The following is a 25866-nucleotide window of genomic DNA, read 5'->3' on the forward strand; positions in this document are numbered from 1 at the left end:
AGAACAGGAATTCAGCTTTTTTCTATACAGCACAAAAAACATGAGGAAATTAAGGTAAAATAACCAACAAAACTAATGTCAAGTAAAGCTGTTATTGCCATTGTTCTCCCTCTGTAGTGACATCATCAGTTGCTAATATCAATTATAAATATTACATTCATAGACTAAAAACTAGGATTTACACACAGTATTTTAAACATTTTTCTCTGTCAGTACCATCTAGGCCAGACTACTATTGACCTGGACCAACTTTAGGACCATCCACTCATGATCAAATCACATTCATAATCAGGTCTGCAGTGTGTTCCAGTCTTTACCTACCAGATTACACTAACTCAGCCAAAAGCTGCATGTCCCGAGCAAAAAGCAGACATCCTGACCCATTAATGACCGTAAGTCTTTACAATTTAAAAATAAGAATAAGAGGACAGAAGTCAGAGTGGCTCGTTTCAGAGGCAAAGAATATTGAGTCAGTTTATATATGATGAAAATAATATTTTAGTTCCCAGCATGAGTTAATGTTCATTTTCAAATTGTAATTGGTACTTACAGCTGTTACTTACAAGCAGACTCAATCTCAATATTTAATCTCAAAATCTTTTAATGACCATGAAAATGTGTTCAGTTTTAGCATACTGAAATGCATATGCTGATGTTACGCCTCTGATAGGGTATTAGTACAGTATACTAGATTTTAGGTTGAAAAAAAGAGAAGAAAATCAGAAGTCATTAAGATAAAGGACCAACAGTGGTCTTTTATTGCAGGGTAACTATTTATCCCTTGTATAACCTATTAGAAAATAATAGAAAGAAGTTATTTAACAGTAATTTGTATTTTTAATACAATGCCAATATGCATAAAATCATGATCTCTTGGCTTTTGATTGAACAGATGCCGATGATGACGATGTAACTGCAGGGGGAGTAGGCTAATAGGCTAATAGGCTAACTAATGACATTAGTCATTATTTGCTATTATTTTCAAATGGAATGCTAGTAATGCTAAGTAATCTTTTGACGCTGCATATTGCTCGTGCCAGTGTCCCATGCTTACAAATCATGCACAGCATTCTGTCAAACGTCTTGTTCTCATTAGATTTACACTAAACCACAATTCATACAATTTCAAGAACTGGCCACAGTTACTGAATATGTCCACTGAAATGTCTGAGCACTGTTTATTGTACTAAAGAGCCAGAGTAATTCATGCATCAAGGGATGATTTTTGTCTTTATATATGTCATGCACAATGCAACAGGAACAGAGACAGAGAAAAATATGATTAAATCAAAATGCATAAAATGGTTTGTTAATAGGTTTAAAAATAATAAATTGGTGTTTCATGTCTCATGTCAAAAATTAACATCAGTTTTGACCGACATGGTTACTCTACTCTGAAATCGAGTGGTCCAACTGCTTAAAGCTGCATCAAGTCCTTACAAGTTCTGTCAGTCTGAGACTCAGTTAAAGCATAATTCACTCACAGAAGTTTGGAAACACATTTATCCTGTTTGAAATGACAACGGCTGAACTTAACTTTGTCATTATTGGCGTATGGGCTTGTTATTCATTTACTTCAACCTTAGTTCCCCAAAGCTAACGGATAACGTAGCTGCGTAAATTGTGACACAAACGTTTGGACAATGTGAACATTCGTCCTTGGACAGTAGACTGCAGGGACAAACCCATCTCCCCTCCATCCTTCCCTCCAGAGCCTCCCTTTCTTCTACCATTTATTCAACATTTGTTTCCACCATTTTGTTATCCTTCTATCCCCCTCGTCCTTCTCCTGTCAGTTGACCATATTCCACTTCTCTGTTCATTGTCTCTCTTGGTCTGCTGCTGATGAGCACAGCGAGGGAGGCAGTCTCATTTTGGACACAAGGTAAGAGCATATAGTTTGTCCCCAGCACCAGGGGGACCGCTGCTGTACAAACATTGCTGTCTGCTGGAAGAAGAAGATGAGGACAGTGAGATTGATTGGGTTGATGAGGAGGAGGAAGAGGATGAAGAGGAGGACCAAGCTGATGGTCACACTCTGAAGGTGGCTATCGATGTGCCACATGAGAGGGGGAGCTTGGTTAACCCATATGAGCTAAACGCAGCCAGGATCAAGCACTCGCGGATGTCTTTCTTTCTGTCAGGGCTGCTGGTGATGGCATTGACGATGCTGTGGCTGGCATTTATTTAAAAGGCACGTAAATGAGGAGGTCCTTAAGCTTTTTATCCTGCAAGGTGCCCCCAGCTGTAGTCTTGTTTTCTCCTTCTTCTATTTCTAACTGTTCTGTAATTGTAGTCATTACCTTTAGTCCTTCCATACACCCCAGAAAATAGCTGCAAAAATGTACTCCTTCAACAGAGTCAGGATAACTTCGACTTAACAGCAGCTATAAGTGGCTGTTGACCCTTGCTAAGTTCCTCCCCTGCTTAGTTATTGTTGCAACACCTGTAACACGATCACTTCTAAAAATCAACTTTATTAACTTTAGCTTAGGTGATTAAAACTGTCAACTCGTTTTTTGACTAAGATTACATAGCTTAAATCCATACATACATAAAACTGCATCTATATGAAAAAGTCAGTATTTCTACCAGTTAATAAACTGTGTAGAAAACACAGAAACAGCAGGGCAACATTCAATGTTCTAGGATAGCCAGTTACACTACAGTATAATGATGTTATATATATTTTGTTTGGTACTAGTTTGACCTTGTTCAAATAGTTACTAAAGAGAAATATACACACAAAGATGTTTGACTTATTTTATATCTAAACAGTATATCATACTTTTACAAGAGGAAATGTCTTCAGAGGTGGTGACCATATCACTGTTCTAAAGTAACTGTGTCTAGTGGCAAGAAAAAAAGTATTTTGTCATGAAATGTGATCTGATCTTCATCTAAGTCAAGACTATTAGCAAAAATTATAACACAAAAAAAAGCCTTTATTAAGAACAACTATAAAAACCTCATAGTGATAGTGGAAGAAGTATGTGACACTTGTATTAACAACACAAGTGTCTCCATTTGTCTCTGACATTCTTTTTAACTCTTTAGTCAGAGCCCAGACCTCAAACCAATATAGATGCTATGGAGTGACCTGAAGTGAGCCATACACGTGAGATGTCCAAAGAATATGATAATTAAAATGCCTAAAAGAATGGGCTAAAATTCCTCCTGAACGATGTCCACGTCTTATCCACAGCTAAAGGAAACGTCTGGTTGAGGTTATTGCTGCCAAGGGGGTTCAGCCAGTTATTATTTCCAAGGGTTCACATACTTTTTCCACTAGCTGTATAAAGTTTTTATGGTTATAAAAGAAAAGATAAAAAAGACCCAGATTTTTTTGTGTTATTATTTTAGGCTCATTATATTTGTTTAATAAGATGAAGATCTGATCACAGTTTATAACATATCACATTAATGCAGAAAACCTACAATTCTGATTCTGAATTCTTGTCACTTTATATCAGCAAGTTAATGCATCACAGCTCAAAGTCACTCCAGTAATTTCAACAGGAAAGTGAATGCATCACTGCTGTGATTTTGCCTGTCTTCAGTGCAGGGGTACTGTCTTTCTTGTTCATTATGTTACATTCAGCTCATTACACAGTCTATACAAGCAGTGGACGTAACATTAATATACCATTGCCATCATAAGGGGTTCCAAATATACCTTTATTGAAGAAATAACACACTGTGAATTGGCTACACTGACAACAGTTCACCATCATAGAGCTCATCTCTGCTACTTAGTCAGTACAACAATTTGTTGATGATATTTGATGATTTTTTTATTTTTTACTTGTCCTGAAAGTAAAGGCTTTGGGGATTAAGGACAAACCTCACATAGCATAGCAAACATCACTCTATCTCAGGTAACATACAGCACTGGGTTCGTGTCCATTTACCATATTCACTAAAGAGCAGGAGAGAGGTAACAGCAGGATAATAATAAGAAAAGGGAGGGAAGAAGTTGAGGAACTTAGAAGTGACCTCCAGAAAGGTAATAGGACTGGGTGGCTGATGTGGAGCTGGGCAAATGGGAACATGTGCAAGTAGTGGAGCAGAGAGGAGAAGGGGAAAAATAGGTATTTAATGTTTTATTGGAAAGAGAATAAAATGCTTAAATTAAAAGTAACATTTTCTGGCTGCAGTAAAGTTACATTATGTTTTGTTGTGTTCATTGTATATTCAGTACATTATGTTCTGATTGCATGGAAAATTGTGTGGTAGTGTAGTAAAGTCTCACAATTTCTATTACACAGCCCGGAACTGCATTCAGTTATGCTGCAGTGATAAGAATCTGTGTGCAACTTACTCTGACCAACATGCATTAGTTGTGTTCATGATGGACCAAACATCAGCAGACAATCAAGCCTAGTTTAAGTTAGGAATCCATTAGTGAAGAAAAGGAATTACTCAGGAATGCGTCCTAACAATTTTATACTTTTCCAGTAACATATAGTGGAACAATTAGTGGTTGTAACTTCATTAACTGCTGAAGCAGACGATTGGGCCGTCTGCGTAGAAGCAACCAACCAGTGTGACACCAAAAATAAAGATACAGTGGTGTGAAAAAGAGTTTGCCCCGTATTTTTCTATTTCCTATTTTTTTGCATGTTTGTCACAGTTTAATGTTTCTGATCATCAAATGAATTGAATTATTAGTCAAAGATAACACAAGTAAACACATCATGCAGTTTAAGGGTAAAAATAAATCAAAAACTACAGTGCCCTGTGTGAAAAAGTGTTTGCTCCCTAAACCTAATAACTGGTTGGGCCATCCTCAGCAGCAACAACTGCAATCAAGCATTTTCGATAACTTGCAATGAGTCTGATACAGCGCTGTGGAGGAAGTTTGGTCCACTCATCTTTGCAGCATTGTTGTAATTCAGCCACATTGGAGGGTTTTCGAGCATGAACCGCCTTTTTAAGGTCACGCCACAGCATCTCAATTAGATTCGGACATTCTCCTTCAGGATATTTTGGTACACAGCAGAATACATGGTTCCATTTATCACAGCAAGTCTTCCAGGTCCTGACGCAGCAAAACAGCCCCAGATCATCACACTACCACCGTCATATTTTACTGTTGGTATGATGTTCTTTTTCTGAAATGGGGTGTTACTTTTAAAAAGTTCAACGTTTGTCTCGTCAGTCCACAGAGAATTGGCCCAAAAGTCTTGAGGATCATCAAGATGTTTTCTTGCAAAACTGAGACGAGCCTCTATGTTCTTTTTGCTCAGCAGGGGTTTTCGTCTTGGAACTCTGCCATGCAAACCATTTTTGCCCAGTCTCTGTCTTATGGTGGAGTCATGAACACTCACCTTAATTGAGGCAAGTGAGGCCTGCAGTTCTTTGGATGTTGTTGTGGGGTCTTTTGTGACCTCTTGGATGAGTTGTCGCTGCACTCTTGGGGTAATTTTGGTCGGCCAGCCACTCCTGGGAAGGTTCTCCACTGTTCCATGTTTTTGCCATTTGTAGATAATGGCTCACTGTGGTTCACTGCAGTCCCAAAGCTTTAGAAATGACTTTATAACCTTTTCCAGACTGGAAAATCTCAATTATTCTCTTTCTCATTTGTTTTTGAATGTCTTTGGATCTCAGCATGATGTCCAGCTTTTGAGGATCTTTTGGTCTACTTCACTTTGTCAGGCAGGTCCTGTTAAATGATTTCTTGATTGCAAGCAGGTATGGCAGCAATCAGGCCTGGGTGCAGCTAGAGAAATTGAGCTCAGGTGTGATGAACCAGAGTTAAGTTTTTTCACTTTTTCACACAGGGCAATGTAGTTTTTGATTTATTTTTACCCTTAATAATAAAAGTAAACACATCATTAAAAATAATGTGTTTACTTGTGTTATCTTTGACTAATAATTAAATTTGTCTGATGATCAGACACATTAAAGTGCATCAAACAAAAAAATAGGAAATCAGTAAGGGGGCAAATTGTTTTTCACACCACTGGAGAAACACAGCGGTGGTATTTCTGTAGTCGTGGGTATGTTTAGAACAATGGGAATAAGCAGCACACACATCCGATTACAGATTATCTGGGGTGTGAACCACAGTGGTGACACTAACAAACAATATATTAGTAATTTAGTTTAAAAAAAAGTGTGGTGTCCATTACATCAGCCGTGCTATGATAGTCATGACGTTTAATATGACTAAATATGTTTACTGCATCATGCTTTTCAGTAGTTGTCTGTGCTCATATGTTTTAAATGCCTTAAACGGTTGTTACAAGCTGTTAACCTTCTTAAGGTGTGGTGTACTTGACATCATTCATGGTTATCAGAAAAAACAAACATTGGTTGTTTGACTCATACAGTTCTTCGTTGTCTAGCTACAATATGCAGCTTTTCTCTTTGGCACAGGGTGAGCTTGCTAAAATGAATTTAATAAAACTAAGCAGCAATTCTGACATTTTTTACTGTTTAATTCATTTCTATGGAATCACCACAGTCACCACACTTCCAACAGTCTTGGCAGTGCCTACCTGCAAACTGAAATAAGGTCCAACAATAAAGAATCAGTTATTCTGCTGCACAATGAAAATGTTGATACCAAAAAGAGGAGCATGAATCACCTACAGTACATACCACTGGTACTAAAGTGTCAATCCAATAGCATACAACATGCAACAACCTCCTATGTAACAGATAACCCACATTTTTAGGGAGGGCAGAAGTATTAGAATTAGAACAGATGGACTAGTATTAAAGCTATCAGATTTTTCTTTTCATATGCTTTCCCAGCTTTTACTGTAGCACCTGCAAGTTGTTTGTTTTCGGGGGTTCGTCAAGTGAAATGCATGTTCAGTTTTGTTAAGGTCTGGTAATGAACTTCACTAGACAGAGGATTTTATATTAATGACTTCCTGCATGCATCTCCCAATTAGTTCTAATGCATTTCTCTGTAAGTCGGAAGACATAATGTATCTGTCAGTTCTAAATTCAGCTTGTTGCTGTCATTATGTCATATATTATCAGTCATTATGTCATCAATGAAGTTTAGTTAGCCCTGTTGTAGAAGCAGCCAAGCAGCCCAAACCATGATACTACCGCCTCCATGTTTCACAGATGAGCTTGTATGGTTTGGCAAATCAGCAGATGCTTTCTTCTTCCCCACACACCGGGATTGTTAGCTCATAAAACTTTGTTACAGAAGTTGTTGTTTTTTTTGTCTTGTAGTTTGGCCTCTATACTTTTGCATGAAGCCTTGCACAGTTTTTTTTTTGTCATCAGCTGTTGTTTTCCTTGACCAACTCGCTCTGTGTATGGTGCTTAGTGCACTATTGGTTTCTTTGATTTTCAGGATATCACAAATTGTTAGATTGATAATGACAAATGTTTGGGCAGTGCCACTGATCAATTGATGTCTTATAAATACTTAAATGCAGTCCAGGCAGGTAAAATTAATGCAGGGCTAAAATCAGATGTAGTCATTTAGAGCTACCAACAATCACTTTCACACCTGGGTAACAACAAAACACCTGTCAGTCACAGTTTCCAGTACAATACAGAAATTCTTGAAATTATTTGTTCTCTTCATCTTTTGATATTAAACTCAAATGTCTTTGGTGAATCAACCCGTTATTCTACTTTTGGAGGGGACTGTTTAAACAGAGAATTGTGTTGGTATCCCTTCTTTGTGAATACCCTATTGCAAGTATTACAGTATATTTGCAGTTGTTTTGTTGACTTTGGAATTTCAAAGCTGGTCTACCATCTAACGTCATGGCTGATTTTATCATTAACATTTGCAATGTGTGCAGTACAGAGAGACGCCAAAGAGAAAACTTCTAGTCACTGCTACTACTGATAATCTTTGGCCCTCATTTTTTAGGTTATAAAGGTGTACTCCCAATATCTCAAAATTAAAAATACTTCTAGAAGTCATGTATGATATAAGGGTCCAGATACAGATATACTGAAGCAATGCAAAACTTTCTGGCACTATTTCATGTAGGAGAATGCAAATTATTTGAAACTCAACACTACTAATCTGATAGATCTGCTTGAATAAGTCATAGTTTACAGTAATCAGGATGTTCAGATGGAACACACTGGCCTACATTACTTTGTATTGTATAATTGTCCACCACAGAGATGGATAAATTCAGTACATTCCATACATTACCTGAGACAGGAACTAGTTTAAGTTCAGTTATCAGCTAAAGGACAGTTTCTTGGTTGGCCCCTTCTCTTACTTTTTCCTTTAGCTCTGTTTATATAATTAATGGACCAAGCACACATGGAATCCTAACAGGTGCACGTTAATTTTACAGTATGAGACCACAAACTGGCATTTATTTATGTTCAATACCAGTGTTTTTACATTATTTCTTTGGCAGCCATGGGATGCTAAATGTATGACAGAGATTAGAGAAACTTTTATTTACTACTATACTTTATTATACTACAATATTAACTATTTAGATATTGTTTTGTAACTGGGCAGAATTCTGATACACTAAATAATCACATCATCACTACCTGCACCATGCCAATGCTACAAACCATGCTAGTGCACAACTTCCTGAGTTTGCTTTGCACTTTGGTCATATGTATATTTATGTATTGTTAGGTCTGTTATACTTTGATCTGATATTTCTTAATTTAGTTCATATTTATTTCATGTTTTTGTTAAGTTCTAGTATGGTTGCCTGTGTTTAACATTTAACATTTAAGAAAGTTTGCTTTTAAAAATGGTAGTTCATGTTCATATTTGAATAAATCAAGTATTGAATAAAGTATATTTAAGGAGAAACTGGTACTTGCATATACAATACAGAAGACTCTCTTGGCTATGCTGTCACAGACTCCACTTAACTGCAATTCTGGTGTAATATGAAAGATGCTCCATTGGATTGCAATTCTCACCCGTTGTTACTCGAGTGAAAGTTGTATATTTAGCTTTAACACTGACCCCAAAACAGTGGCATTAGACAGATTGACACCTTTTGTTCAACTTGAACATTTACAGTATACATTTAGTGAATTTTTGTGTTTCATTTGTCGGAGCTGGAAGTACACTATGTTGGGCCTCAGTATGATCAACAAAGATTCACAGTGTAGTCTCTGTGGGGCTCTGGGTCTTCTTTAATCTCTGTTTTATATTTTAGTGCTGTGTGACTTCAGCAATTTCAAGGCTCAGAATCAAATTATTCTTTAGTTTCATTCATTCAAGACCTTTTTGCTGTAAAATATTTGAATATTGCACACCGACTTCTAAAATGTTGTTACCATTTATCATGGCTCGTTTAGCATAACTTCAAAAATGTATGAATCTTGTGTTCACAGTATAGATTTTGCTCAGAGCCTTTAAAATGATGGCAGGATATGCTGACCATGTGTTCATTTTAACAAAGTATGAATGTGTCTAAATAATCTCTGGGAAAGAGTAATGTTTACCTTTTGAAGTGATGGTGAGACTGTACAGCTGTAATATGCCTTTACTTAACTTTAACTGAACACATTCATAAAAGATGTGCATGCTCAGTAAATGTACTCAACCTAGATTATTTTAAACCTATAAGTCTGTATCTTTTACTGTGACACTACAGGAAATTACCACGATTTAGTTGTCTTTCACTGTCCTCTTTCTCTTATTCAGCTAATGGACTGTCTTTACATGGCTTGTTCAGTACTACTTTGAAGCAAAAGTAAGGTGTGTTGTACCTAATTACTATAAAGATAATAAATGCTTCAAAGGTTACATGTGTACATTTGAATATAAACTGTGTAATAGACTTATGGTCACATTTCCCGGCTCACATGAAGAAGGTTTAGTGGCTTTTCTTTGTGAGTCAACCTATGCCACTGTAAGCAACACTGTGACCTGCCTCAGCAGAAGAACTAGCACACTGGATCACTGCTACTTTACAATATCTTCAAAAGCCCCATCATGGAACCTCCATTCATTCAATGCAGCTTTAATGACATAACAAAAAATCTACAACATTGAGCTTTAAAATCTGCTCATTGTGCCAGATGTAATGAAATTCCCTCCAGGTGTTACTGAGATATAGCACTGACATACATAAAGTCACAGTGACCTCAACTTTTGACCTTTGACCACGAAAATCTAGTTGGTTCATCCTTAACTGCAAAGTGACAGATTTGACCAAATTTAAAGCCATTCCTGAGATATCACATTCACAACAAGAATTGGATGAACATGAGGTGACTGTGATCTTGACTTTTGACCTTTTGCCATGAAAATTTAAACACTGTTCTTTAGATATTGTGTTTACAAGAACTGGGTGTCCATATGGACGGACGGACAACCTGAAAACATGCCACAAATGTCATTATCGCAAGCACAGAGACAGACTACAACTTCCTGACAACTACACTATCTGTTCCAATCTGACCAGTTTTATGTGAGTTTGAAAATGTTCTAGTTCGAACACCTTCACTAATTAATCTCATTGAGAGCCACTTTTAAAATCCATCAGTGTTCTTCAGCATATTCAACTTCTTCTTACACCAGTTCTCCAGTTCTCACTGCCTAAAAGAATCCATTATTATTCCCATGCTCATGTCCTCTAGGATTTCTTGCCTAAAGGTCTGTGGTCACTAATTTGTGTGCATCATTTGAAAACCTACTCTACTCTACTAATGGACCCATTCAGGTTGTACCCAAAAGCAAGAGATCTGCTGAGGATATGGTTAGCCTGACCTTTCACCACATACATATGGAATTACCTAACATCTATGCCCACATCCTCTTATGGACCTCAGCTTTGCTTTTTACACTATACACTCAGTACCGCAGAAAAGACAAATAGTCTGCGGCTCAATCCATTTGAAACTTACCTCAAAAACTCTCATAATCATTGACAGCAACTCTGTATTTGTCACTGCCTCTTTCAAATTTGCACATATCCTGGACCTCTCCATCAAAAACAACCAAAAAAAACAAACACACATTTTGTTAAGATCCTGAAATGATGGGAGGAAGAAGAGAGACTTCAATTTTTGTCCATAAATCTAAAAGGTGAGCTCTGTCCATACGTTGTGCTCTGCTGTTGTGCTGTTTTCAGAGTGAGTCTGCTGCAGAAAGGAAGAACAATGTTGGACTTTGTGTGTTCAGCTTAGGTTGTCGACAATATGTCATTTTGAGCGCGGACTTTAAATAGATCACTCAGGGACTGGTTTTTAGACAACCAGAAAAAAAAAGGACTGAATGCACTTCCAGCAGACCTGGTGTGTTTCTACATGCACCATGCAGTCATAGAAATGTACTAATATAACCAAAATGTAGTCTATGCATATTGTGGGCACTTTAAATATTTTATTTAATTGTCCCATTTTCTTGCCACAAAAGAAGAAATCTCTACTGTCAACAACGGATGACACATAGGTTGCAAAACATGTCCCTTAACTATTTTGCACCTTAACCAATTATTATTCAAATCACAATTTAAAAAATACGATAGATAATAAATGTGAAATGGTCTGCACTCATATAGCACATTTCTACCTAACTGGTACTCAAAGCACTTTTACACTGCATCTCATTTTCCCATTCACACACACTCATCCCATGATTGGTAGAAGGCTACTCTACCTCTTGACCCACAGCAGTGCACAAAATGAATGGTGCAGGGGGTATCTTGTTGAAGTTTAGCAAAGTAGTAGCAAAGCAACTAAAGTTAGTTTTTTTGGGTACATCCAACTCTGAGGAGACATAATAATAATTATTATGATTATATATAAATGTATTGTTTAGTTGCTTTTTATCTGAAAAAGTATGTGTCAAACTGTTTCTGCTGCCAGAAGAGATAAGGTTTAATAACTACCATCACAGTCTGTGAGTTGTTCTGAGCTGCAGTGATGGAATAATAGTGAACAGTTTAAGTGCTGGTTCTGTCAGCAATAACAGAATCTTACTATGTAGATGTGTTAAAGTTGTTTAGTGTAATAAACTGTCTATTGCTATTAGAAGCTCTGTTATAAAACCTGAGGGAGTCAAGTGAATGCACACCAAAACCGAGGTGCACTAGGTGGTCTACTCACATGATCATTAACCCACACTCCATTAATGTATTGTCCAATAAATACCTAAGAAATCTATGTCACAATGGTAACTTTAATTTTTACAAAACCCGAGTGAGCCAACAAAACACTGACTTATAGAACTATACACTTTATTATTTTCTCAATTTATTGTAAGCAATTTTCATGTCTGGGTTGTGTACTGTTAAAGTGAGTCACCTCGAAGTTAAATAGATAAGAAACTAATCTGGCTTTGTAGGGCAGGTCTCTGCTAAGGGTACGCTCATCTGAACTGTGGTCACATCTGAAACAGCGAGCCCTCTTTGTTTCTTATGCAGCTTATGAAGAATGTTGTCTTTGAACACAGCATAATGACAGAGTCATACAAAAAAGTTGAACAAGGCTCAACTCATTCGATAAACAGTAATATAGTGAAATAATTACATAAAAACAATTCGGATCTTTTATGTCTTCATTGAGAACAACAATAAAAATCTTATAGTGCTAGTGGAAACAGTATGAGAACCTGAATCAATTAATTACTGGCTGACTACTTACTGACTTCCAAGTCATTCCATAGCATCTCTATTGGGTTGAGCTCTGGGCCACATCAAAACATGGATTTATGTTTTTTGAAACCATTCTGTTGTGTGTTTCGAGTCATTGTCCTGTTGCATCACTCAACTTCTTCAGAGTTTCAGCTGATGTACAGTCTCACGTTGTTCTGAAGAATTTTTTTGAACTTGGGAATTCATCTTCCCCTCAATCCCTGCAAACTGGCCAGGCCATGATGCAGCAAAGCAGGACTAAACTTTACAGTTGGGAGGATGTTTTCATGATGATATGCAGCGACCTTTTATGCCAAATGTATGTTGTGTGTTCTTGCCAGATAGTTCAATATAGATTCATCAGTCCACAAACCATTTTACCAGTACTGCTGTGGAGTGTCAATGTGCTCTTTCGCAAACTTCTTGTGTGCAGCAATGTTCTTTTTTAATAAGCAGCAGCTTCCTTCATGGTGTCCTGTCCTAGACACCCTGCTAGTTCAATGTTTTACCTACTGTAGACTCATGAACACAGATGTTAGCCAGTTCCAATGATCCCTTCTAATCTTTACTGTCACTCTGTGTTGCATCTTTACTTCATGATTGAGTGCTTGTTGTGCTCTTGGGCTCATTCTGACTGGCCGCCCACTTCTTGATAGAGTAACAGCAGTCCATTCGTAGATTGTTTGCCTAGCTGTAGACTGGTTAATTTCTAAAGTCTTTGACATCACTTTGTAACCCTTTCCAGCTTTATGTAAATCAACATTTCTTGGTCAGAGATCCTCTGAAAGCTTCTTTTGGTGCGGTATGGCTCACATAAGCGCTCATAAACATAAACATTCTAACTTAAAAAGTTAGTGTCTTTTGTCAGTGAGAGTTTCTCTAGTCCACACCTCCAAACACCTGCGTTTGCTTTTTTTAGGTCATTATTCACATACAGTACCTTTTCCACTTGCACCATGAGGTTTTTAAGGTTGTTCTCACTAGATGTGAAAGAAAATGTATTTTGTGTTATTACCATAGGCACATTATATTTGTTAATATTCTTGATTTAGATGAAGATCAGATCAGATTTTATGACCAATGAAGGCAAAAAAACCATAAAATTCCAAAAGGTCCCGATACTTTTTCTTGCTACTGTAGTTACTGCATAAGTTATCTGTTACACCTAGTGATCACCTCAGCCGTCAGTGTCATGTAATGTAATGTAATATATTTATATTCTTGGAAAGGACAGAGCGATACTACACATTCAGTAGCATGGATATGACATCAACTATAGGATCACAATCTGGCCTTAATCCTTAAATGCTGTCATGTGTTATGTTTAAATCTCTTGCTGTATTCTAGTTAGTATGGGACAGTCGTATAGTCTTAATAATAAAACCCTAATACAATGTTTGTCATTTTCCTCTAGTCTCCTGTGTTAAAGACCCAGACAATCACCATCTCAGACGTCACTAACTCCCTGAGAGGAACCGTGGCTTATAAGGACATCCCCTTAGTTCACACTGAGACCAAGACCATCACGTATGAGTCAGCACAGGTGAGGAGAACTCTGGGAAGTGCATACAAAATATGAATAATTCGCAAAGTATCTGCAGGCTCTTAATTGAATACAAAGATACTAAGATCTAAATTGTATCACAATGAAAAACCTTTTTTTTTTTTAATTTTTGCACAAGTACACATTAACATACACAGTGTTTTAAATACCCTACAGAGGAGGGGTCTCACCTGAAATTTGTTGAAGACAAGCTATGCTGAGAAGATTCACGAGGCTAGAACAGAACGCTTCTTCACATATCTATGGCTTCTTTCAGTGTGGAGAAGTGGCCAAATAGTATGTTGTATATTCACAATATTAACCCACAACACCACACTAAGAATGAGCCCATAGGATATGGTAAATGTTCTGCACTTATATAGCGCTTTTCTACCTAGCTGGTACTCAAAGCGCTTTACACTGCGTCTGATTCACACATTCACACACTGATGGCAGAGCTGACTCAGCTTGAGGTTCAGTATCTTGCCCAAGGACACTTTGGCATGTGACGTGGCAGCCGGGAATTGAACCACCAATCCTATGATTGGCAGACAACTGCTCTACCTATTGAGCCACAGCCACCCCCACTCCCACCCCCATGTTGTCTGCTAATCATGAGGTTTGTTGGTTCAGTCCCACCTTCTGGATGGAAGGTGAAAAGCAAGGCCAGGTGCTGAACAACAATTGAATAAATCTGAACTTGTTTAAGTAAAAATAAGTAGATTACCAATTCATCATGCAACACACATTTGAATTAAGAACAAGAAGTGCAGTACTCACTGAGTGTGTCACTTTGTGTAATTTTTGTGTGTGTTTGTCCTGCAGCCTGTGGACAGTCTGGCAGAGAGGGACTCTGGAGTGCTGCTGAGTGCCCAAACCATCACCTCCGAGACCATCAGCACCACCACCACCACCCAGATCACCAAGGTCTGCTCACTTTACTGACAGCCCCACTGTCAGCCAATACAGATCAATAGCAGTGATTTATCACCAAGCTGTGGATGTCTACGTTCAATCATTTGTGCCTGTGATACTGACCCTCCACTAAGTACCTGCGGAGAGGCACCGAGGACACTTTAGATGTACTCTGTCCTATCAAAATCAGGAACGCTGTTTTTATGATATTGGATTTCTTACTGTCGTCGCCTTCAAAGTCCAAATCATTTGCATTGCACGAAAACTCCTTGTCTCTCCCTGATCCTAATAGAATGTCAAATCGTGCCCTGTTGTTTGTCTTGTGTTTCCCTTCACTGTTTTCAACATTTTAACATAGTTCTGGGCCAAATCTGCTGAGGGTACACAAAGTCTTATCTCCCCAGTTTAGATCCTTAATCACTGTACATTCAGATTTTCTAGGACACATGTGACATGTTGATGTGATAGTTTTTGTTCCAGCTGTACTTTTTAATTGGAAAAAATAGAACATCTTCAAAACAAAGATTTAAGAAGTAAGATTTTGCAGAACTATTGTGTTGTGAGAAGATACAGTAGTATGTAGTCATAGTTACTCAAGATGAACAGAAAACAGCAACAATAAATAAACAATAGTAAAAAATGTGTTTTTCACTGAAAACTTTTGGATTTAAGATGAAAAAATGAACATGAGACAAATGTTTTTTGTCTTCAGCTTTTATTTGATGGTATTTACTACTTGATACATTAAACAACATGCTGTAGCACTTATCAGGTGACAAATTTGTTAGATCAAAGGTACTGGAACATCTGACTAACAGGAGTTTATTGTTACCCAGATTGATTGTTTCAACAATAAATACATTAGCTCGAAATTACTACTCATGGTTTTGGCCTTGGGTTTTACCGGTGAAGACGACATTTGTTGTTAAAAACACAAATGCAAATGTTTATTGGAGAAACTAATTAAGGGCACTGTACAAACATCAGGCGTAGTCAGTACAACAATTTGGAAATTAAAAAGAAAGAAACCACTGGTGTTCCAAGCAACAGACTGTTTGCAGAATGGGCCAGCCAAGGAACACTGCAGTTGACGACAGAAACATTTTGAGCGTTGTGAAGATAAACCCCAAAACGTCACCAACAACCTCCACAAGCAGAAATGCAGAAGCCAAACCTCAAGATGCAAACCCCTCATGAGTAGCAAGAACTGGAGTGGCAGGAAAAAGTACAGAGATGAGCCACAAAGTGTTATGGGCCACTGAGACCAAGATTAACCACCCAACATGATGGAAAAGCCAAAGTGTGGAGGAGGAAAGGATCTGCTAATGGTCCAAACCAGTGAAACCAGTTGTCATCTACAAAGCACAGTGGACGCAGTGTCATGTGTCGGGCTGCATAGCTGCTTCTGAAACAGCCTCACTGATTTTTTTTTGATGCAATAACTTATCATGGTAGCAGCAGAATAATTCAGAAGTGGACAGAAATATTTTGTCACTAACTTACAGAGAAATGCACAACAACTAATTGGGCAGCAATAATCCGAAGCATGATTTCGTTTCCAGTACTTTAAAACTGTCTGTTCCTTTCCAAAAATTTGCGTGCTCTGATACAAAAGGTGATATTTTCTGTGTTGTTTAAAGTATCAAAGTGTAAATACCATCAAATAAAAGCTAACATTCTGAACCTTCTCTTATATCTTCATATTTGTCTTGTATTTATCTTTATCTTAAACCTTAATGACAAAAATGAGTTGTCCTTGATATTCCAGTTTAACATAAGTTGACTGGAAGACAATAAGTCATGATGTTTGCACAATATGTTGATGCTAGATTAGATTCCGCTATTGACCATTTACAGTGTAAATAGGACGTGGGGCTCAAGCTGTAGCCCAACTCACAGAATCCAGGGCAACATGATACATCATGTATATATTTCAATGCATTTTTGTCACTTTAGTTATGTGTTAACTCATAATTGCTCATTTAAAACTTTTGTGCACTGACAAAACAGGGCTAAAAAGCCTTATGTGCCACCTCCTTACTGGAAAATGTGCACACTTTGACAGAAATAAGGAGCTGTACAATTGTTTTGAGACTTTTTTTTCCCTTCATTTCAATTACTAACATCCTCACAATGTCATACACATACTTGCAGTTGTGCTATATTGTGATTGTGCTATTAAGAACCCAACCTTTAACCATTTAACCATTTACATCTGTGATTCATGAAACTATTGTAGCACTGCGTCATCATCCCACTTAGAACCCCGAGAGCTCAGAGCACCGGCCATTACCATGTTCACATTTGGTCCCAGTCAGTTGTGCATGACGATGATATCACTGTGTCAGGTGGCAGATTCTGAAAGTCTGTCTCCCCTTAACCTATGTTATCGCTGCACACCCTGATAGGTGCTGCAAAGTCAGTATGCTAAGTTAATAATAAATATTAGTTGTTGAAGTCATATATCTTCATTGCCCTCTTTGTTGTGTCACTGCAGCCATCAGCCTCTCGAAGTTGTAATGTTTTTATTATCATTTCTAGTTAAGAGTGTCCAGTGAGAATGTTTGGAGTGAAATATGAAGCTCATCAAAGTGTGCACTTATTCAGCTTTATTGTCATTAACTATTTAAAAAACATGGACCTGTTCTATGGCACATAGTACAGCTGTTCAGGCTATAATATGAACTGAATGTCTTGATTGCAAGCAACAAGAAAACGTGTGGTTTGTGCTGCACTAATGCTGCAAAACTCCCTCACTCAGCTCTGGTCCTCTTGTTGTTAACAACTACATACGGAGCTTGGCGTTGGCGTCAGTTTATTTACAATAACAAACGGATGCAGACAAACCGTAAATCAGAATAATTCAGATATTAAGATTTATGTTATGGCCTTGTTGAAATCATTCTCCAGAATTAGCAGCATGCTGCTTTCTACCCTGTCTTTCTCTACCCTCTACCCTCACACTGACCAGCCCATACTATAAATGTGCATCTATAATTTATCAATATGTGTAATACTATAATTAAGAGTCCCTCATTGTGCACATCCCTCACCTTGCAGCTACTATTTAGCAGTCTTGGCGTGATCGTTCGATCATTCATCGAGCCTGCTGATATTGCCAGTTAAATCTGACACAACCAGCCGAGATATATAATGTAATGTAGCAGCAGTCAATAGGACACTCTGCCTGTCAGGTTTATTCATTTTCATTTGAATGCAGTTACATTCTCATATGTCTCCAACACATTGTTTCTATGCGTGTCTCACTATATGCAGGTTGCTGTGCATTATCTTCCAAAGTGTTGGGACACCACTCTTTTATCTTACTCAGTGATCTGGCTTCGCTGCTAGTGAGGATTCTGTTCTCACCCGGAAGTCTCTTAGGAACGATAAAGATGGATTTTGCCTTTGCAGGTTTTTTTCCAAACCAGTTTTTCAGCTTGTGTCATATGTGTGTTGTAGACGGTAAAAGGAGGGATCTCCGAGACTCGCATTGAGAAGAGAATCGTCATCACTGGAGACACCGAAATTGATCATGACAAGGTGAGGAATCTAACAGATAGAATATTGTCTTTTTTTCATGCTTTACTTTTCACATTAAACGATGTAACAATGTTGTAATTAAATGTGTGGTTTAATTATGTGTTGGCTTACCGGTATATATTTCCCCAGATATCTGAGAACTTATCTGATAGAAGCTGGACTTTGTGTAGGCTTAATAAAGGCCTCATAAAGCTATTCATATGCCATGTTAATCTGTATGTGCAAGCCTTTCTAATTAAACCTCAGGAATCATGCTGCACATAACAAGCTTGGATTGTTGTCTTTTGTTTTTCTTCAGGCTTTGGCTCAGGCCATTAAAGAGGCAAAAGAGCAGCACCCAGATATGTCTGTTACCAAAGTGGTTGTACACCAGGAAACTGAAATCACCCCAGAATAAGACAGAGTGATCCTTTGAAAGGTGAGTGTTCATCTCAAGAGTGTAATTCAGTTCAGTTTATTATTAATTATATAGAAAACAATTCCACTTGAACAGCGCTAGGTGACAGTGGAGAGGAAGAACTCTCTTTAATGGAAGAAAATTCCAGGCTAGGCTTAGGGTGGGCAGCCATCTGCCTTGACCGGTTTGAGTGAGTGGACAGAAGAGAGAGAAAAGAACAGCAGGCCACAAAAGAACAGCAACAAAAAGAAACACACTGGACCGATCGGTAGGACCAGTAACTGCACTCTGGAAGTATACAGCTTCAAGGCCAGGTGACCTTCAGCAAAGTACAGAGAAAGAGCGACAAAGAGAAGGAAGCACAACTGAGCTTCTGAGCTGGTGCATAAGGTAGAGAAATGAGGTAGAATGTGTTGCCACATGGTTACTTTATCATATTTTGTTCCTATTTTTCTTAAATATTACCGTAGTTATGGAGACCAACATACAGTTGGTGAAGTGATCTAGAATCTATTTGATCAGGGTAGAACAGTGATGAGTCACTTATTAAACTAAGTGGGGCGGGAGTTAAACTGGATGAATTGACTTCAGACTTGGAGGTCAGTGTAAAAGTTGTTGATAGTTGTAAGGTCCTGGTGATGACCTGTCTAGAAGCCTGGATCTGATAAAGTAGGCAACAACATGGCTTGTTAAACACCAGCGCATTAGTACTAAAGCTAATGGGTTTGGGATTAATGAGTAATAGAGAACAGCGAACATACCAGAGATATTTGGGCCCACGATGGAAACTTTATTTTGACTTTAGTCAAACAAATTGACTAATGGTACGTGTCCAACAATGTCTACATCCCATTCCAATGTGGGGGAATCTTGTTCAACAGGAAACGTACCAAAGATTGATTGTAGTCCTTCCTTTTCAAAGCATCGTGGACAGGATTCACAAGGCTTTTGTGTCAGATGTGAAGCATTCTGTCCCAAACACATACCCAATTTTTTGTTTGCTTTTTGTGTGTTTGTTTGTTTTTTAACCATTTTAGTGTTTGCTAGATGTGCTTTTGATCCACAGGGATGATGCAATTGTAGAAGACATGTTAACTGAGTCACTTTTAGAATCTTTAATTGTGCATTTGGCTGCTGATACAGCAGTACTCCCCCCCAGTCCATATCCAGCTGCTCCACTCAATACTCAGCCCCATCTCATCTAGTTCCTAATGTATTAATAATTACATATCATAATACAGGGCAGTGTGTGAAGTCAAGATTACTGCATTAGAATTGTATATTTCTCTGGGCTTGTTAGTGATCAGAGTGAAATCCCACTGCTGAACTGGGCTCGTGAGCTTGCAGGACTTTACCAGGCACAGTTCAGCTGGGTGTGTGATGAGATGTTGTAATTGTAAATCAGATGTTGGCTATGTGTAGGTTGGAGACGCAATCCTGTTGAAAACTGCAGTGCACATTTGCACAAAGCTGTTTTCCTTGGTAAGTCTGGTCCTGACAGTTTTGCTTTAGAGACTACTGGCAAGATTTCATTGAAGTAGGAAAACATCCTCATCACCACTGTCATTATATCAGCAAAACAACCACTGGCTACAAGGAGTCTAAACAGAATGATGCAAACCCTGTGGTGGTGACAGTCATGACAAAACAATCAAAAGTTCCTCAAATGATATTTAGTTGCTGCTTAATAATTTATTCTGCTAAATGACATAAGCAGCATACACAGTAAAATGTGTATGTACAGTGTGTGTTAACAGTTAACTCCAGTCAACATGAAACAAGGCGCCTCAGCAGCATGAGGTATGTTAAATGATGGTGCCCATGTGGCTTTAATTGTAGCCTTGTTTATGAGATGTAAAGGGTCCAGGCTGGAAGTCTGGTGCTGTTTAGCAGGCTGACAGGCTGGTATGTAAACACAGCGGTCCTACCTCCCAGCCCGTCTCTGCAGGGTCAGGGTGGGGGTGTTCCTACGGACTCATACAATCAGTCGTGGGTAAATTACTGTTCCGTGTGCACATTTCATACAGGATGCTCACAGGAATCATTTTACGTTGAGCACACAGACATGAGTTGAACCTCCGACTGCTCTAATCTTTGACTACAGCTGTTGGTGTGGATCCAAGTTCAGTATTATTTAGCAACACATAAACCATTTAGATCAAAGGGTGCACAGTCTCTTTTAAGAGGAGCTCTTACATTAGCCTGCTACACGCACAACGCAGTAGCATTACTTGTTTGCAGTGGAGGTTAGTAGACCAGAGCTTTTGTAATTAGAATACTTTATTAGAATAGTAATTTGCACACAGAGGGTATGAGAAACGAATCCTGCTCAGAGCAGCTTTCCACTTCTCCACAGCTAGGAAACCAGCTTGGGTGTGTCGCTCTTATAATTAACGGCTCTAATTAAAATGGACTTACAAGTGTAAATTTGAATCTGAGGTATTTATACAGCCAGCTGTAGTGTATTTGCTGACAGGAACATTTATAACGAGCAGCAGCTTTAGCAAAGGAAACATCACTGAGGACGCAACAGTCATGTAGCTCACTGTCAGCACAGAGAACCAAACCTTTATTCGGAGCATCCTTCTATTGCAGACCGGACTCTCCTCACCTGTTTTACCATATTCTAGTACATTAGCATTTAAATGTTTTCTCATCTGTTCCTGTTTCTCTTACAGTACAGTTGATGCATGTCCTCTATGTTAATCTGTTCATATATTTCCAAAGCACTAATTCAGTCCTGTCTTGCTTCCCTCTCTGCTGAAAATAGCTTCACTGACACCAAATAATATATATATATATATATCTATATCTATATATATATATATATATATATATATATATATATATATATTGTTTTTTCAGTCACAAAATTCTGTTCAAGACATTATCTCATGAGAATTATTACATCTAGCACAAACATTCACTTGGATGATTGGATGAGCTAGAACATAAGTCTGCACACGTGTATCATCACAGGCCAATCTACATTCTTCCACTTTGTTGGTTTTTATAGTTGTAGTTATAGTTGCTGCTGTCAGTGTGAATCGCCACTTCCTGCAGGTGTGGTTTACACTAAAAGTGGTCAAGAAGCTTATAGATCCTGTAACCTTCCTGCTAGACTTAGCATGGATTACATGGAGATAGGAATTTAAACAGTATTTCTAGTAAAAGTGTTTTGGCAGAGTGATAGTTATGGCATCATTCGATGGAAATGTACTATACTTCATTTAGCTTAAGACCAAATATACCACGTCATTTTCTTTACCTGATCTTTTTTCTTTATACTCGCTCCACCTCTTCATTGCTAGACTTAATTTTCCTGATTCTATTTGAGAATTTGTGAAAGCCATGATTATCATAGTTGACAGTCATTTCAAAATCAATTTCTCAGTATATACTGTATGTGATATTTAATCATGACACCGTGTTAAAATATCTTATTCTATTTTTCTTTTTCTATTTATGTGATCTGAAGTTGGCGGCAGTTGAGTTGATAACTTTCTGATTTTCTTTTCTCTGTCCATCTCTTTTACCCTCTCAACCTACCAATTCTTCAACCACACCTTAGACCACTTAGCTCCCCCAAGCCTCCCTCCTTCCTTGTGTCCATGTCTCCATCACACCATTTTACCTCAGCTCCCTGAACCATTACACCCAACTGCACTGCCTTCACCATGAGCCACCAGACCACACCAGAGGGGACAAGATTCAACGCTGAACTATGACCTTTAACCTCAATGAGCATGGAGTTTGGCCTGAAGAAAACAGCTAACAGAACCCTCTCAGTATTCCCCACAATCCCCAGCTTGTTCCATTTACTGCCAGAACATCAACCACTGGACTGGTGAAAAAATCTTTTTTAAAGAGAAAATAAAGTACAGCATTTGTCGACGTATTCCTCTCCAATTTGTCTGGAGATTTTAAGAAAATTTTCAAGGGCATTTGGTCTTTTAATCTTGAGATTACTGGTACTTTATTTTTCTACAGCTTTTCTTACCATCAGAATTGGTTATCAATAACTTGGTAGTCAAGTGTTTTTTAACAGTGTGTTCCAAAAAGAATGAACAAAGGGATTGTGGGTCTTCACACATCAATACTCAAGGATCCCTCTCAAATTTTAGCATGAGTTTGGTGTCATTGCTTGTACAGTAAATATTTTTATTTTCCCTCTCAATGTGAAAAAATATTTTTTCAATTCATGTATAGACAAGATTGACTTTATCCAACCAGAGGGCATTTAATCCTTTCACTTTATTTAACGTTCTGACTTGAGTTAGTCATTTGTTGAGTGACCTGTACATTTTTACTTGACTGTTCTTGTTCTTGTTGTTGTAGTGCTTGTGTCACTAGGACGGGCTTTATCAGGACCAAGGAGACATGAGGAAATGATCTTTTCTCCATTTCTTTCTTCTTTGTATGTGTTTTCAGTTGTAGGTAGTCTATATTTGGCCCAGTTGTTTGTAACGTCATGATTTGTATTGGGAGTGTTTCAGTCTGCATTTGTTTTTCATTTCTCGACCCAATGGGCAGTGTGCACTGATCACTGCTGCTGAAGCAGGTGAAGAAAGGAAAGACGGTCTCTTACATACGGCAGTAAACTTGAGGTGTCTGCTTCAGCTTAAAGGACAGCTTAGACCTTATCCTCATAGTTTTCTGTCTTCATTTGATAAACCTCATCACTTATGAGGACATGTTAGTTTTCCTAAACTTGGACCAATGAGAATAATAAAAACAGAGTTCTGACAAATACGCTCGTGTCGTTATTAACGACTGAGCTTTATAGATAATTTAGCACTTTGGAAACAGTTTATGTGGTAGTTATGTTCCAAACCATGATGTCACTCTCTGTTTGACTGACGTTATTTTCTAGCAAACAATATACAAATGATGCATCTTTAACAGCGAAGATATTCCTGAAGTGAAATCTGTAAATGACTTAAACTGTCCAGATGGAAATACGATGCAAGTTGGGGCAAAGCTTAATTCATTTTTCTTGTCCTGATGCACATGTAATAAGGTCTGATGAGACGTTTTCAAACCCTTAGCTCTGACAATAGGTGAAGGCCATTTTTGATTTGACTCAGGATTGAACTTTTCACTCTTGCTGTCAGTGAGGAGCCTTTTTATTGAAACTGCTGACTGCTGCTCACAGTGCTATATGATAGAAATGAGTGTGGCACAAAATGGGTATAACATGTTTGGCCACAAACAGTCAACATGATGTTGCACAAACAGCAGCACAGCCAACTACTGGAAATTGTTGGCAGGAAAGATTTTTGGTTAACAAAGGTATTAATCCCTATGTTAATTATTGTTACTGTAATCTAAAAAAACACCCTCCAGTTTGGTTTTCTTGTTTTTTATATCTTATAATAACTTAAAGAGCTCTTGAAAGCACTTAATGCTGCATGCATCTGAACCTAAACATGTGTTTTGTTTAGTCAGCAGTGTCAAATGATTTTAGTAGATTTGCAGGTGATTTGATCATAAATGTAATGACTTTCAAAACTCACCTAATCTAAAAACTGACATATTTCATGAACGTGAATTGACTGAAGTTAAATCCTGCTTAGTACACACTGCCCATTCAAGTCAGACATATTAAGTATAGCCCATGTATTTTCATTTATTTAGTGTCAGCTTTTAAACATTATGCTTTTTTAAACACACTTTCTTTCACTGCTGTCATCTTGATCGTGACACTCCCTTTTCTCTATTCTTTCCTAATTGTGAACCCTCACTTGACCATCACAGGATGACATGTAATAAAAGAGCACCATGCACACAATAAAAACTAATGTAGACATTGTATTTTTATTTTGCATTGTGCCTGTCTAGTATCTTCATTCCTGATTTCATCATTCTGTTACAAGGTTAAAGCACCTTTCACTCTGAAATTCTCATTTAATATTACAAAGTAGGTAATACAATTTTAATTTAAAATTTTTAATACACAGGAGATTAAACAAGACATCCGAATTAGAGATGGGAAAAAACGAGTCTTCGAACTGACTCAGATCCGTGAGTTTCAAACTCTAAAGTGAACAAATCATTTCGTTCATTTCACAGCGGGTTGCGGTGTAACCCTCTAGTGGGCGATATAAAAATGGCCGCGGTTCTCAGACACTATATAGTGAAGACAACATGGTTTGTTCAGCTGACAATTATAATACACAAAATGCCACAAGCAATTCAAACCATGTGAAAACCTAGGAAAGAAAATAAACACCACAATAAAGTGACTTGTGTTCCTGCATCCTCCCTGATATTGTTGTTTAACAGAGCAGCTGTGACTTTGTAGCTGTCACGTGACAAATGAATGAGAGACCGAACCGCGAACGAGTGAACTGCTATCGCAGCCTGAGCTGTGAACGAAGAACGATGAACGATGAACGAGAGCAGGGAACGAAGAGCGATGAACGAAGAACGAGAACGATGAATGAGAACGATGAACGAGAGCAGGGAACGAAGAACGAGAACGATGAATGAAGAACGATGAACGATGAACGATGAATGAGAGCGAGTGAACTGGTGTCGCAGCCTGAGCTGTGACGCTGGTAGAGGACGAGTGAAAGTTAAACTAGTTTTGATAATGAGTGAGACTTTTAAAGCAACAAGTAACAAGTTCCCGAAAATATTTACATGGTGCATTTACTGTGTCCAAAACGCGACATTATTATTATTATTGATTTTATTGTCGTTGGTATTAATAATGTTACATTTTATTAATTTATGGACGATAATAGCACAATTAACATGTTTATAATTTTCGAAAGTATTTATGTACAAACATAATTTACATTATTTACAAAAAATCACTACACACATCTACAAGAATCGAAGACCACTAATTAATTATGATTCCATGAATAAATAATGTCTGTTGGTCGTCAGGTGACAAATAAATG

At 37.9% G+C, this 25866-nt stretch overlaps 1 protein-coding gene across 1 annotated transcript in view; it reads left to right on the forward strand.

Moving 5' to 3' along the window:
- epb41a (erythrocyte membrane protein band 4.1a) overlaps nucleotides 1-24734 on the forward strand; it is a 49057-nt gene extending 24323 nt beyond the window's left edge. Inside the window, exons 18-22 of the mRNA XM_026346699.1 lie at nucleotides 13972-14100; nucleotides 14926-15027; nucleotides 18478-18558; nucleotides 18857-18976; nucleotides 22527-24734. Of these exons, the coding sequence (XP_026202484.1) occupies nucleotides 13972-14100; nucleotides 14926-15027; nucleotides 18478-18558; nucleotides 18857-18955 (411 nt within the window). The 3' untranslated portion in view covers nucleotides 18956-18976; nucleotides 22527-24734. The remainder of the gene's footprint in view (nucleotides 1-13971; nucleotides 14101-14925; nucleotides 15028-18477; nucleotides 18559-18856; nucleotides 18977-22526) is intronic.
- Nucleotides 24735-25866: the final 1132 nt, after the last annotated feature.

This window comes from Anabas testudineus, chromosome 11 (assembly GCF_900324465.2).
Source record: "Anabas testudineus chromosome 11, fAnaTes1.2, whole genome shotgun sequence".
Taxonomy (NCBI): Eukaryota; Metazoa; Chordata; class Actinopteri; order Anabantiformes; family Anabantidae; genus Anabas; species Anabas testudineus.